General features: G+C 36.2%; 1 protein-coding gene across 1 annotated transcript in view; it reads left to right on the forward strand.

The window, feature by feature from the left end:
* The first annotated feature begins 5,541 nt into the window (after positions 1 to 5,541).
* golga4 (golgin A4) overlaps positions 5,542 to 15,572 on the forward strand; it is a 30,227-nt gene continuing 20,196 nt past the window's right edge. The window contains exons 1-9 of the mRNA XM_058381566.1: positions 5,542 to 5,775; positions 7,137 to 7,211; positions 11,284 to 11,385; positions 13,771 to 13,839; positions 14,042 to 14,365; positions 14,705 to 14,752; positions 14,920 to 14,976; positions 15,194 to 15,292; positions 15,389 to 15,533. Of these exons, the coding sequence (XP_058237549.1) occupies positions 5,698 to 5,775; positions 7,137 to 7,211; positions 11,284 to 11,385; positions 13,771 to 13,839; positions 14,042 to 14,365; positions 14,705 to 14,752; positions 14,920 to 14,976; positions 15,194 to 15,292; positions 15,389 to 15,533 (997 nt within the window). The 5' untranslated portion in view covers positions 5,542 to 5,697. The remainder of the gene's footprint in view (positions 5,776 to 7,136; positions 7,212 to 11,283; positions 11,386 to 13,770; positions 13,840 to 14,041; positions 14,366 to 14,704; positions 14,753 to 14,919; positions 14,977 to 15,193; positions 15,293 to 15,388; positions 15,534 to 15,572) is intronic.

Below are 15,572 nucleotides of genomic sequence, written 5' to 3' on the forward strand. Positions count from 1 at the left end.
GAGCTAACAGTGGCAGCTTGGGGCTGCTGGAAATTGACTTGTAAATATCTGTGAGTATCTATTAAATGACCAAAAATAAAGACTATCATGATGTACAAGAAGATCAGAAAGACATTTATCATTGCACAAATATCAGACTACTGTACATTGAGCAAGGCCCTTAACCGTCAACTGCTCAGTTGTATTAAATGAGATGTTGCTCTGGATAAGGGTGTCACAAATGCTATAAATGTAATTTTCAGTTTCTGCCATGTCGAGATATATGCATTCAGTTTTGCTTGTGTTCTGTCTATAGCAAGCCTGGTTCTGATGCTGCCTTTGTCTATTTTTTGTTTCACTGTCCAGCTGATATCCTGTTTGCCTGACCTGTGTCTGTTTTTGGATTTTGATAGCGTCATGTTTTCAGTTATTCTGCCTGAGTTTAATAAAGCATACTAACCTGCACTTACATCCATCTCAGTGCTGCTGTTATGACATAATGCAGCACTCTGAATCACATTTGTGTATGAATTGTGGTATACCTAAATATAAATAGAGCAGCTTAAGTATCCCCTTAGAAAAGGACCCTCTAACAAAAGAGACATTTCAATTCTTTCTAAATATTTAACAGTACAAAATACAGACCACCTGCAAACAGCACTTTGCCTTTGTTCAAAAGCACGTCTGTACAAACATCATTTACATATTGTTTTTTGTATTTGCTAAAATTTTATCTTTAAAGATTTGTCTCAAGCTTGAAAAAAATACATCTGTTTCTTCTGTGTGTAAAGTGAGATAAATGTGCTTATCACCAGCTTGGAAACAAGCTATTCCTCATGTATGGAAATGCAAAGTACCATGCAGCAAGCATCTATTTAGACAACATCAGCATATTATGTCACCATTGCCTCAAACAATTTGCTTCTTACTTGTTCTTTTTTGAAAAGAAAAGAGTTCATGTCACTTTCCTGTTCTTCTCCTTCTCTTCTCTTTTCTTTGGTATCCTATAGTATGGTATCCTAATTTCAGTCCACTCTCATATAAATAATAATTGGAATCACTTCCTAGACAGCCAATCAAATTATGCAAATTGTGTGTATACTGTGCTAATTGGATGTTTGTATACAGACATGTGCCAGAGCTTGTCAAATTGGGACAGATGTTATACATGCAAGTTCACAACTGTAAGATAATAATAATTTCAGGATCTTTGGGAGCTAATTACATCCTAGTGCCCTATGTACACAGTTCCCCCACTTACAATGGCCCCTGGAAGTGCTTTATATCGTCACTCTCTGTACTGGTCTCCACAAGTCAGCATAGACATGACATTTACTGCATTATAGTCATGAATTATTAAACGAAATTTGTGAAACAAAAAGGATCCTAAATTAAAATGAAACAAGAAAGTCTAGTAAAAAAAGGAAATTTGACCAAAAATTTCTTTAACAGTCTTCCATGTTAATGAGAACAAAATATATGAATATATAAAATGAGCAATAACCAGATCACAGATCTCAGATGATGTTTATGAAATATAAAACTGCAACGCAAAAGTGGTTAGGATTTTAATCCATTATGTACAAATTAAGTCATATATAAAAATATGAACACTTACCCTGTCTCTATATCTAACATTAAAAATAATTTCTACTGGAATAAGAGTATATATATACTCTTATTCCAGTAGAAATATATATATATATATATATATATATATATATATATATATATATATATATATATATATATATATATATATATATATATATAAACAAATATAGACAAGGCAAGCTCTTCAAGTTCTAGTTTATTTGAAAAATGTGCTTAGGTGTATTAGTAAGGTACAATATGAACATTATCTACAAGCAGAGATTATTGTAACAATTTTTCTGCCTAGTTTATAGGCAAAATGATTAATTGTTTCACAGTCTTGCTCTTTTCAGTTGATCTCACAACCACTATCTGTTTTGAAACCCTGAGCAGATTCAAATCAGGCATTCAATGAGGAAAAAATGGTAATTTTCTCCATAAGACTGCCTCATGCCAAGACTGAGAATGCTGTGTGGGTGTGTAAGGATATTTTGGAACAAAGGCCATTTAGAGGCCATTTTTTAAACCTTAATGGGAGATTCTTTTTCAGGAAGGTTATTGTCATATTTAACAAAGAATGATATTTACAATGTCAGTGACTGACACCCTTTGGGAGAAATGATTTAAACATTGCACTCAGTGATACAAATTTCCATTTAAAAATGAGGGAACAATGTGCCATTTTAATGTGCCATCAAAAAAAATATTGTCACAAGAAAAACAGTATTTTGGGCTCCCAATTTTAAATGCTGATGATGTTACAGCCATCCATGGCTTGGAGTCAAAACAAATTTGGCCATACCCTCTGGGTGGGAGAGATGGTGTTACTATCTACCTAGTCAATCACAACAACCCTAGGCATTCATTGGTTTCTCTATGCTTATGTATAAGTATGTTTCTTCCAAATGTGTTATGCTGTATGAGCAGCAGTTCAACAAAAAAAAGTATACAGCTGGCTGACTTCATGTATCTTGGATGATGCACATTTTAATCTTCACCCTCTCTGGTTGGTAGCTGCTAGATGATGGGGAGAGACTGTTGGTTGGAAATTGGCAGGGGAAAAATTGGGGAGAAAATGGGATGAAAAAATAGTATTTCTTTTTTTATCAAAACTTAATGTCTAAAAAATAATTAGAACTGACATCTCTGAAGTATGCAACACAGAGCTTTCCTTTAATATAAAAAACACACAAAAAAGGTTTTTTTATAATTATTTTTCTAATACTTCCGTAGATGACTGTATATACTTGATTTTCTGTATAAGTTGCTATGAAAAAAATGCAAAAATAGTGATAATAAAAGAAAAAAAACTTGCACCAAAATAACATGCATGTTTGCAGATATATTAGCATAAATTAATCAGAATTACACAGTCAACAAATTGATAATAAGACCCTCTGAGTATGACTGAAAAAAGAGAAAAGAAAGGAAACTTGGAAAGAATGATACCTGACACTGCCTTCCAGACACGGAATACACATAAAACCAACAGTCAGTGGTGAGTCAGCCAAAGGATTTTATTAATGTCAGCATCAGTTACATCAGTAGGATCAATAGGAATCAGTTTGTCCAATAGAAACAACTCCATCCTGCCCCAGCAGCCTTCATCTAAATAAGACTATTATTAAATATATATATATATAATATATATAAGATTTATATATGATTTACTAAATTAAAAATCATTAAAAATGATTTACTTTGTTTGGATTGTGTCTGATATATACCCTGAATACAATAATACTGTTCTAAGACATGCTACTGACTTAATTTGTACCTGATTGGAGGCCAAAGGAAACTGTTTATTGCAGAGGATTGCACAGATAGATCATAGTGACATCTAGAGTAATGGAAAAGCACATACAGCAACAATCCAGCTGAGCAGGCAGGAAGCAGTAGTCCTCAATCGTAAGCACTTATGTATAACACAGGATTTTTTCTTTTACAGTTTGCTTCTTAGAATTTTCTTATGCTATTAGAATTGTATTATTGTCAGTATATTAATGACATATGTATTAGGCAAGTAACCAAATGAGAACACATTATTGAAAGCAAACAGTTAATGTGCTCTAAACAGATGTATATAAATTAATTCAAATGCATTTATTTTTTTTCTTTTTTAATCAGATGTGCATTCTTTATTTGTTAAAAGCTCTGAATGCTGTATCTCTGTGTATTCTAATTAAAGACACAACAATTATCAATGCCAGCATGATATACCTTCATATCAGAATTTGCATTTTGGTTCTGATGCACACCTCTAATCTCATCTCGATTTCTCTGGCATCTTCTGTTTGTACAGTATCTTTATTAGTGTGTGCTTTATTTTGATGCGTGCCCTTTGTGCTCTTTATCATGATAGGTTATGTTGACTGGGACGTGTCCATATTGAGTACTTTATTTGAAATACTGTCATACTGTTTTTGCAGCTGATCTGTATTCAGATATTATATTTAAAACTTTTTTTTGCATATTTTCCCTTTCCTACCCATATAGATGAATACTATTTCTATTGAAAACTTCATTTCTTATTCTTTTTTTTATTTAAGTCAAATGACAGTCAAAAAAAGCAATTCACTGCATGTTGTACTTTGTATGGTTGTGTTTGTGACCAATGAAATTTGAATTTGAGCACAAATTACACACATCTAGGCCATAATCACACATATTGTTCTTTGTATGTTGTAGTTGACTGCTTAAAACCTTTTCATGATCAGTTTATTCTTCCACATTAAGACAATTTACTTAATTGAATACATTTTAAAACCAGTATAACTCTATTGGTAGCACTGTTGTCTTCACAACACCAAGGTTACTGTCTATGTGTGGAGTTTCATATGTTCTCTCTGTGTCTGTGTAGGTTTTGTGGGTTCTCCAGTTTCCTCCATCTTTTCAATGATGGTATATTTGCTAGAGGCAATACTATAATTACTTCTAGGTGTAAACAAATGTCCATGGTGTGCCGCTGGTCTTAGGCTGGTGTGCCATTTAGGGTGAGTTCCTGTCTGGTGTCCAGTGTGCTTCAGGATTACTTATTGAATATCAACAGGACTACACTTTTTCTTTCTTTTTTTTTTAACTTGATGCTTTTCCACCTAACTACACTGTAATATTGCTGGATTGTTAATAGCACACTAGCTCAGTGGAAAAATAATGTTTTAAAATTTATTGTCCAAAGGTAAAAAAAACTTTAGGATGAATATTAAATTGAATATGATTTTTCTAGTCGTGAAATCAACACCAACATGAACAAAGCTGACCAAATGGCACACCTTTGATTTTTCCAAAACTCATCATGAACAAAATAAATAGAAATCACAGGGGAAAAAAACACCATCTAAGAGTAACTAACATTTTATACATTTATTTTCTTTCACTGTGTAAAAATATATGAACAGTTTACACTAAGGAAAAATCTGTATATATTAAGTAGTTGGCTTAAGGCTTGATATTTTCTCAGTATTGAAAATTATTAAAATATAAACCTATGTACATGATTTGATCTAAAATATTTTGTGTCACTAAAACAGTGTATAATATGTACACGGTAAATGTGTAATATATGAGTCATGACAATTTTATAACTATAATAAAACAATATCAAAACAAATGTCCATGCATATATATCACTTCAAGATTTCTGGCAGGGTCATCTTCTTGGTTGACGCTGTCCACAACTTTTCATGCAATGTTGCATCAATTAAGTCATGTTATTTCTTTCAAGCACCTCCACTGCAAGCGTCTAGTAAATCCATAGAAATGTACATTAAGAAGCCCAGATACATGCAACTATATAAAAATATATGTTTGATTCCTGTATTATATTAAGATAAACAATAGTTTTTCAACAGAAAACAAAATCTAAAGACAAAAAAACATATCAAGACACTCGATCACTTCGTTTCCTTTCGCCTTAACCCTTGCCGTTTCGCCGTGTTGTTTGAGCCTCGCGAGCTGCCGTAGCTGCTTGTCTTGCTCCACGTCGGCATCTGCGCAGTGTTCATCTTACCTGCGAAATGAGAAGCGACATAACAGAGCCACCGATACTGTAAGCTGGATGCAGATCCAGACAAAAAATATCATCAAAATAAAAACTCTGGGAAGTTACACATACTCTTGGCAGCCATGTTTAAGAAACTGAAGCAGAAAATTAATGAAGAACAGTCACCACAAAGGAATGTCCTGTCACCACAACAGGCCCAGGTTAGTAGTGAGCTTAGCTAACCCACTCAGGTTATACTGCTAGCTGATCTGATAACTAACTTTATCTTCATCCTTTCATGTGTGTCACAATCACAGCACTGTTTCTGTTCTATTTAGCCATGCTGAGTCGTTTCAGTAACAGGAAAACGTGTTTATTTGTGAACATACACTGTCTTTAGCAGTCAGGGTTACTAGCGACGCTGTGTTATGACCTGAAGCCTGTCATATGACATTTAAAGGAACAAGTCGTGCATTAAATCTTCGGGGTTTTGTTGAGTCTGCCGCGGGTACCTGCACTTTTAAAGGTCTTTTTAGGCTGAATGAGTGTATTGTCATCGCATCGTTATTTTTCCACACCCGTATTCCCGAACAGATTCCGTATTTCGACGCCGGACCTCTTGTGATTATGAACTATTAACCAATCGGAGCGCAGGATTGGGTTTAGGCAGCCAATCAAAATCCTTGTACGCACAACTCCACTTCCTTATATAGCACGCCTCTTTTTTAATGTCAGGTTCGGTTTTATTGATCCTCATGTTAAACAAGCCGAACAAGCTAATGGCAAGGTGATGATAGATAGATAAACTGCTCCTAATGACAGTGGTCAGCAGTTATGTCGTAACATATGTGTGGCAGAGTGGAAAACTCTCCACATGATCTAATTTGGACATTTTCTAAAATATACCTATGAGAATGAATACATACAGAATACAGAACCTAAACTGTAATCTATATACAGTGTGCAGTTACTTTTCTCTTGATATGTTCAGATCATGTCAGAAACATCGCACATGAACGCCACAAAGTCTTAATTATGAGCCATTGTGCTATTCAGCAATTTGATTCAGTCCTGATATTCACTGGGAGAGAAAAGCAGATTTATGTTGTTTTCAGACCTATTGATAAGCTCACCTGGACTGAATTATAGTGATATACTTTTTTTTTGGAATATCAAGAACACAGGGTTTTTTTTTTTTTTTGCAATGCAAGGTTAGAGATTAGTTTTCTTAAGTCAAGTATTTTATTTGCCAAAAACCTCAATTCTGGTTTTAATTTTACGTACCTCTGGACTGTTTGTCACTGCCATATCCTACAGGTTTTACCAGATCAACATACTTATGGTGTCATTATGATTCAGTGAACTTTAGAGTAAATCCTGTTCTTAAAGGAAGTTACTTGTTGTTGACTCAGTATGGAAAGCCTTGGTGTTTACTTTATAAAACAAGGTCATTTGAATGACTCCATATATCCATATCCATAATGGGTATAAATCCAATTCCATGTTTCAGGCTGATTTCGGTCCCAGTACTGATACTTAGTAAGAAATGTAATGTAATATTTGTATGATTGTCCCTACCTAGGTGAGTTCAGGTGAGAAGCAAGGTAAATCGCCATTACTACACCAGGATGCTCCTTCCTCCTCACGTGACAGAGAGGTAACAAATTGCAGATCTGTTTTCCTTTTTTTTCTTTAAAAATTATGTAAGATTTAATACTAACTCCACTTGAACTTTCAGAGACAATTTTCTCATCCTACACTATGAACACCACCTAAAAGTTTGCCTAAATGTTCATGCAGGTTTACCTTCCTTCAGGCTGTAGTTCTAGCCCTATCCTGTCACAGTGACTCTATTTACTCTCAAAACCTAGGACATAATGGTTACGTCTTCACTACTTGTTGTACACTCTGTGCTATTCAAACCTACAGCCTGGGTTTTGCTATATGGTCACTTTAATGATGAGTCTTGGTAACAACAGTGATGCGTCTGTGTTCTACAGATATTTGATCATTTTGGTTATGGTCATAACATATGCTTGCCTAATAGTCAATTAAATTTTAAAATTGTATGATGCCGAGGATAATATTGTGTAATATTTTTTGTCTTTGGAATGTGGTGATAGTGATGATGAGGTGGAACATTATGCTCTGGTAGATCGAGTTATATTCCAGCATGGACCTAAAAGCTAATTTATCAGGTCTAATATCAAAATGAAGAAAATACTGAAATCTTACCTCAGCCGACAGCATTTGCCATAAAAATATAAATACAATATGTATTTGTGTAACTGTGTATAAAGAGTGTAATGTTAAGCTGAGGTCTCAGCCATACTGCATTTTCTTAGGTTTCTGATTTTTTTTCCCTCTGAAGGTTTCCAGAAAAATTCAGTACCATGTTAAATCAGCATTTCTACTTTCTCAGCAGGTTTACCTTTTTTGATGTCTCTATGATTTCCTAGACTCAGTATGCATACAGATATTTCACATTGAGCTTGTGCAGTATTGATTATTTCCTGCTCACAGTTTAGCATTTAAAATAACTATCGTAAAGAATTTAATCATAGAGAGCCAGTGTCCTAAAAGAAGACTAGAAAACAAGCATTTCTGCTGCATTAATTTTGGTTTGAGGTAAAAAAAAAAAAAAAAAAAAAAAAAAAAAAAAAATATATATATATATATATATATATATCGATATGAGATAATAGATCATCATTTGATTTAGATATACTGATATTTACATCTAGATTAAACCGTATAGAACATGTCACATCTGATTGCATTGTATTGGAACAGATTTTACAGTTTTAAAGTAAATAACACTTAATATTTGGTCTGCATATCCGTTGCAGTAACCACATTAACACAGGGACCAATGACACCACCAAACTGTTCTTCTTTTGAGATAATTGTCTAGGCTTTTTCTGCATCTCTTGTTTGTTTTGGAAGGGTTACTATCTTCAGCAGGTGAAACACAGCTCGATTGGGTTAAGGTCTGTCAGTTGATTGACTTTGCCAGTTCAAAACATTCAGTTGTGCTTTGTTGTGCTGGCAATGTGTTTTGGGTCATTGTCTTGCTGCTTAATAAAATTCTCGGTTAGATCGGATGCATTTCTATTTAAACAGGCAAACAGAATGTTTCTGTAGACTTCTGAATTAATTCTACTGCTACCATCATTAGTTACATTGTTGATAATGATTAGTGAACCTGTGACAGAAGCAGCCATGAAAGCTTAAGCCTTGACACTACCATGACCGTGCTTAGCCAGTGAGATCGTTGGCCAATTTTAGTTCATGGACAGATCATTTCTTCCGCCAAATTTTGGCCTTTTCATCACTTCCAGAAATATTATGGCTCATCTGTGTATTTCTTTGTGATTTCCAATCTGACTTTCTGATTCTTACCGCTGTTGAGCGGTTTCCATTTTGTGATATATCCTCTAGATTTCTGGTCTTGAAGTCTTCTCTCCTGCCCTGTGGAATTTGATAGTGATTTTTCTGGTTTTTCTTCACAGCTCTCACAATGTTTCTGTCAACACCTGCTCTTGTTTTCTTTGACCGACCTGTTCTTTGACCAGTGTCTTGTTATATCGCACATCAGAATGTAAATATCTGGAAATGAAAGCTGAAATTCTGATCTTTTATCCCAGCTTCATTGTACAGTAATACCTTGCAGATTCGCATCTCACGATTCGCGGCTTCACTGATCCATGAAATTTTCATTGGAACCTAACTAATTTGCATCCGTGGATTTTTCGCAGACCCGCGAAATCCTTGCAAAGTCCTGCAAAAGTGTTTACGGCTAATTTTGTGGCAATTTATACATTTTCATGCTTTTAAGGTGAAATTATTAAGAAAAATTAAGAAAAAAAGTTTATTAATTTAGTAATATAAATATAAAAGCAAAATCAACAAAATATCAATATAGTAGCCAATCATTAACAGTTTTACCTAGCTGCTGATTAGCTGGTAGCTACGATGCTTTGTATGCATGATGTTGCGGTTCATCTCCCCGCACCTTGTGCTCAGTTCGACACGCGCGTATATTGCGTAAGTGTGAATAATGATCTCCCTTGGTTTTTATACATTAAGAAGACCATTAACTCTAACCAAATCCCAAATTCCATTTGCAGAAATGCAGCCTCAAGCTTGCAAAGACCTCCACCATGATTCATTGTTGCCTGCAGACACGCATCCTTAGTCTATAACACTTGCTGCTATTGTTCTACACCCCAGTTCTTGTGCTTTTGTGCATAGTTGAGTTGCCTCATATGTGTGAGGTAGGGCTTTTTGGCCTCAAATGTTCCATGAAAACCACTTTTGAAAAATCTAATCACCATGTTAGTTGAGCATGGCTTTCACTCATGCAGTTCTACTACACGGCTGTTTTTGTTACAGGTAATGATTGTGTTTCAACCTTCATATCTATATATAATAATCACGCACTGTACTATATGCCTTCAAAATTCCTGACTGTTGGTAAGTGTATCTAGAAGAATTGATGCAATTTCAAAGGTAAATTGTGGTCACAGCAAATATTGATTTTGATGTAGCTTTTCTTACATTTGACACAATTATGTGGTTAACTGATAAATATAAAATAGTAATATCTTTGAAAGCATACTAATTTTACACTTTTCACAAGCTTCTAAATGTCGTGCTCAGTATTGAGTGTGCGCACACACACACACACACACAGACTGCCAGCTCAGCCCTAACTTCCACCTGCCTAATATTGTGTTGGTCCCCCTTGTGCTTGCCAAAAACTTGCCATAGCCAGCAACCTGGGCTACAGTAGCTCTTTTCTAGGATCATACCCGATAGGCTAGCATTCGCACTCCATGTGCATCAGTGTCCACTCCATGTTCACTCCATGTCCACTCCATCAGCAACAGCTTTGGGCACACATGACCCTGTCACTGGTTTACCAGTTATCCTTCTTTGGACCACTTTGGCTAGATTCTAACCACTGCATACCAGGAACACCCCTGCAGCAACAGATCTGTGGTTTTGTTCATTCTCAGACCCAGCCATCTAGCCATAGCAATTTGGTCACAGTCGTTCATATCCCTAAGCTTGCCCAATATTTTCAGCTTCCAATCCTTTAACTTTGAGAACTGACTGTTCGCTTGCTGCCTGTTATATCTCACCCCCTGACAGTTGAAATTATAACGAGATAATGAATGTTATTCACTTCATCTTTTAATGTTTTAATATTATGGCTAATGGGTATAAATATTGGAGTAAGAGAGAGTTATGAGAGGTAACAGTGCAGAAGGATTTCTAACTTATGGGAAAGTATGTTTGTCTATCAAATGTCCATTCCAGATTCATATATTGATTGGCTCATCTGTGGTGTTTATTGGGGGGGGGGATATTATGCTAGTTTAATGTCATGTAGGTATATCTATAAAATGATTATATTGCACAAGCTTATAACATCCAAGGGTCAGTTGGATTGATCACAATGCAAACTAAAAAAGAAAACCGTTTCCAAATTAGAATATACGAAATGAGACATCAAACATTGTAAACACTGAGAACGTGCGGGTTTCACTGTTTCATTTCTCTTTCTCTTATTTCTTCTGTTCTTATTTTTCATCTTCATGCTCTTACTCATGGTGATGTTTTGTCATGGCTCTGTGTCTCCCATGCCCCACTTCACTGCCTGCCCCAATCATTAATGCACTTGTCTGATTTATTTATTTTTTGTGTGTGGGGGGGTTGGTCAGCTGCTGGCTGGGATGATAGCAGAGCCTGCTTTTCTCTCTGAATATACTATCTTTGCTCTGGACCATTCAAATCGACCCAAAGCAGCCCAGGTGCCTAGTGCGGTGAGTTCATCCTCACACATCGCCTCCTCCTGCCCACCCGACAACCCCAACTAAACCTCAGTAAACCTGCTGCTTCTACCTGCCTCACCCTTTTAATGCAATGCCTTTGAAGGTTTGACCTAAAGAATGTTTCTGTATTTCCAGTCATCACCTGCTTGCAGCCTTCTGTCATTTTTCCTCTAATTTTTTTTTTCCTCTCTTGCATAACTCAAAGGCATTTCACCCTTAATTCTTGCATCTAAATCCTTGTAGTGGTGTTTTTTATGAATTGACGGTTGCTTGTGTGTGCTTTCCACTTTGATTATCCTTCCTAAATTGTTTGTTTTTGATACCTCAGGGAATGGCAGATCCTTTTATGCTTTGTTTTTTCTCCCCCAAAGTATAGTACCTACACATATTTTCCATAGTAATGAGTAGCTGAATATTTGCTGTTTTCCCATTAGAAGCTTTTCTTGTCTGAGAGCTTCTTCATTTGCCAGACAATGTCCTTGTGGAGCTTGAAATAAATAATACATTTGTTATTGTCATACTTAAGGAGGCTCTTTTGACTGATCAGCAGTTTTACTTTTTCTAGCCAGAAGAGGTTGTCGGTATAGAAAGAGCTGTAAAAAGAAATCTATCTTAATTGGGCTGCTTATCACTTTTGTTTCCAGAGTTTTGAAATGTATGTTTTTGCATTTTCACTGCAGTATGATCTGCACGACATGAACATCAAAGCACAAGCTTTTGTGAAACAGTTTGCTGCTGTTTACATTAATTCTCATATATATTCTTTATTTATATCCATGTTTAATAATACAGCACCGTTTTAGTACCAAGGTAAATGCACTATTCAGGCAAACTGCTGACTTGGTCGCACAAATCTGGCAACCCTGGTCATAACACATGTCTGTGTATTGAATACATATATCTGTTATTCATCACACAATTTAACACTTCAAACAGGACCTTTCTGACATTTAAAATGTACTAATTTAGGCAGATATCAACTCAGCATTGCTTTTTTTTACAGCCATATGAATACCATCCATGCAGTTTACTAGTAGTGACAGTCTTTCTTATTAAAACCATACTGTTCTGTCATTTCCTGTTTAGTCTTGGACTTTTTGAGTGCTTTGTGAATGACCATTTCCACCATCTGTTAGTTTTTTGGTCCCATGCATATCCCTGACACAGTTGTACATTTGGTACCAGGAACCAAGAGTACTGGTGATTAAACTGAAGTCATGGCCATTTTATAGTCCTCGGTTAAAGACCTTGGAATAGATGGTTTAACTATGTTTTCATTGCAACAAATGGACCTGGACATTTTTCCGTAACACAAGATGGATCAGTATGTCAGTTTTTATGGAATTCTTCTTCCATCACCCTTTTAGACAAACAGTTATCTGTGTCATTGGATTTGTGCAGTTTGGAAATTTAGTTTGTGATATTCTGTGATTGCTGTAATGCATCTCAAGTTGTTTACAGGATTGCCTTTGGTTCTTCAGGTTTATGCCTGGCTTAAATCTGTTTTGATAGCTACAATATGATAGTAACTCTGATAGTAATGAAATTGGGGGATTTTCTCTCTCTCAAGTTTTCCCATGAGAGAATCTTGGTGTAATATGTACTTTGAAAATCATTTAAGGCAGGCATGTAAATGTCAGCCTTGCTGTGGGAACAGGGAGTCTCGCAGTTGAATTTCTTTTCTCATTAGATATGCACTCACAGTTGCGTGTTTTTGTCAAAGCCAACTTCAAACCTGAGATCTCTGATGCACTGTTTTAATATTTTCTGATGTATTTATATATATTTTTTGCACTAAACATTTGGGGCTAACATCTTATATACAGTATATATTAAATGTGCCAGGGGGATGTGGGTGTTTTTTTTTTTTCCCCAGACATGAGCTTGCTCTGTAGAATATCTTGTCTAGGTTAAATTCGGTGTATAGAGTGGAATGTAGTGAGGGATTTTGTGCATCTACTCACACACTACTGATCATTGTACTTGCATAATTAATCTAACTGGACTCCCTTAAGTAGCATTTGTCATTGAGAGATGAGTGTGAAGATTTTTTTCTTTTCTTTTTTTTGTCCCCCAGCTCAACCTCTGCAAGTCTTCTGATCGTTCTAATTCTAATCGTCTAATTGGAGCAGTTTTGTGACATTGTGGTTACTCTGTGACCACTGTAACTGGTGTGTTGTCTTTAATGCAGTGCTCACTTTCTTGGCGCTCAGACTGCATGTGGGAGTAGCCAGAGGCCCTTGCATTACTCATTGCAATACTAATATTGCATCTAGAGTAATCAGGGTGCATCCAGCTGGATTAATAGTATACTAACCGAACCTAGTCATAAAACCTTTTTTCCACTGATCAATTCTTCATTTCTCTCCTGTTCAGAACATCACTAAAGGAGCAGTCAGTACTCCCAGTGGAAGTGTGAATGGAGATGGAGCTGCCTCTCCCTTGGCAAGTAGCACAACAATTTGCTCACCATAGGAGCCATATAAAGTTTTGGACAATGGTAGATGAAAATGTATATACAATTGATATGCATTTTACCTCTCTATTATGAAGTGAGGGCAGTTTCCTATATATGCTGATGGCATTTTAATTGTTTGATTATATACGATTATAGAAGCTCTCTCACTATCTCCTCCATCTCATTCAGAGAGAGGAGTCACAGTCTCTGGCACAGAAGCTGCAGCAGAGGGTGTCCTCAGTCGAGTCTCTCTTTCGGGTTTCGGGACGTGCCGAGGGGCTTTTCCGCTCTGGCTCCAGGGACAGCCTGGTCCGTAGCGCATCACGGGAATCTCTCACTCCTCTGGGGGAGAATGAAACCTCGGGAGCCCCTGCCTTTGACCCTCCATCTGACATTGAGAGTGAAGCTGAAGATGCTCTTGGAAATGCAGAGGCTCTGTCTAAAGAACAACTCGTATATCGGCTGCATAGGGTGGAAAAGAGCCTTGCAAATTATAGAGGGAAATACTCTGAGGTATTGGCAAAAGTCTGTCTGAAATAAATGTTAGTGTAAGGTCATGTCTTGCAAAATCTTGTGATATAAAATGTCTAAGGTGTTATTTATTCAGGGTTATATCAAGGCAAGTAATGTTTTTGTTATTTATATGCAGGGAGATGGGTCTTGTGTTCTGTTTCTATTTTAACTTCTATAGATGAAAGGTCATAATGTACACATTAATATTGTAAGGTTGTAACAGCTGCCCCTATCCATTTAAATAACAATTAATTTTTGTTGTACCAGAAAGGGCATGTTAAGTATTACAGTGAAATTTACCCACATTTTTTTTTTTGTTCTGTCTCTTATGTCCACCAGCTGGTAACAGCCTACAGAACAGTGCAGAGAGATAAAGAGAAAACACAGGTAATTCTTAAATAATGGTAATAATAATAATAAATTCTAATTTTGACTTGACATATTTGAGAATTTGTTATGGCACATGAAATATAATTACACATAATTACCATTTGGTCTATATAATTTGTGTGTCTTGTTAATCTTAAGAGATGTTTATCTTCTTTCTGCCACAGACTATTCTCAGTCAGAGTCAAGACAAAGCACTACGGAGAATAGGGGAACTCAGAGAAGTATGATCGCACACTCACTCGCTGTCATTTTCCTCCTACAATTCTTTTATCTTTAGCTGAATAGAAGCACAAAACTGGATTTTGTTCTTGGTAATCTTTATGTCTTTAGTTCTTTCATGTCTGTGACGACGGTCATGAGCTTGTGATGATTATAAAGTTATTTGCAGCAAATCTGCTGATGCTGTTGCACCTTTGTCTGTGTGTCTGTGTTTGCCAGGAGCTGCAGATGGATCAGCAGGCCAAAAAGCACCTGCAAGAGGAGTTCGATGCTGCTCTAGAGGAAAAAGACCAGATGATTACTGTCTTGCAGACTCAAGTGTGTGTTTATATGTGTGTTATATGTATATATATATATATGTGCTAGTGTGAGAATGTATACTGGCGTGAACTGAAAACCCCTTTTTGAAATTAGGTTGCCCTCATGAAGAAAAGGCTGCATGGATGCCCTGAAGCTTTGGTCTCCTCTGAGGCAGGTGACACCCAAACAGATGAGTCTACAGAGATGACCTCTGACCCTCAAAGCACTCCCCATGTGGAGGGTGTGGAAGTAAACCAAGGTAGGTGCAACACACATAGTAATGCTGCTGCTGCCATTT

Source organism: Hemibagrus wyckioides, linkage group LG03, assembly GCF_019097595.1.
Source record: "Hemibagrus wyckioides isolate EC202008001 linkage group LG03, SWU_Hwy_1.0, whole genome shotgun sequence".
Classification (NCBI taxonomy): Eukaryota; Metazoa; Chordata; class Actinopteri; order Siluriformes; family Bagridae; genus Hemibagrus; species Hemibagrus wyckioides.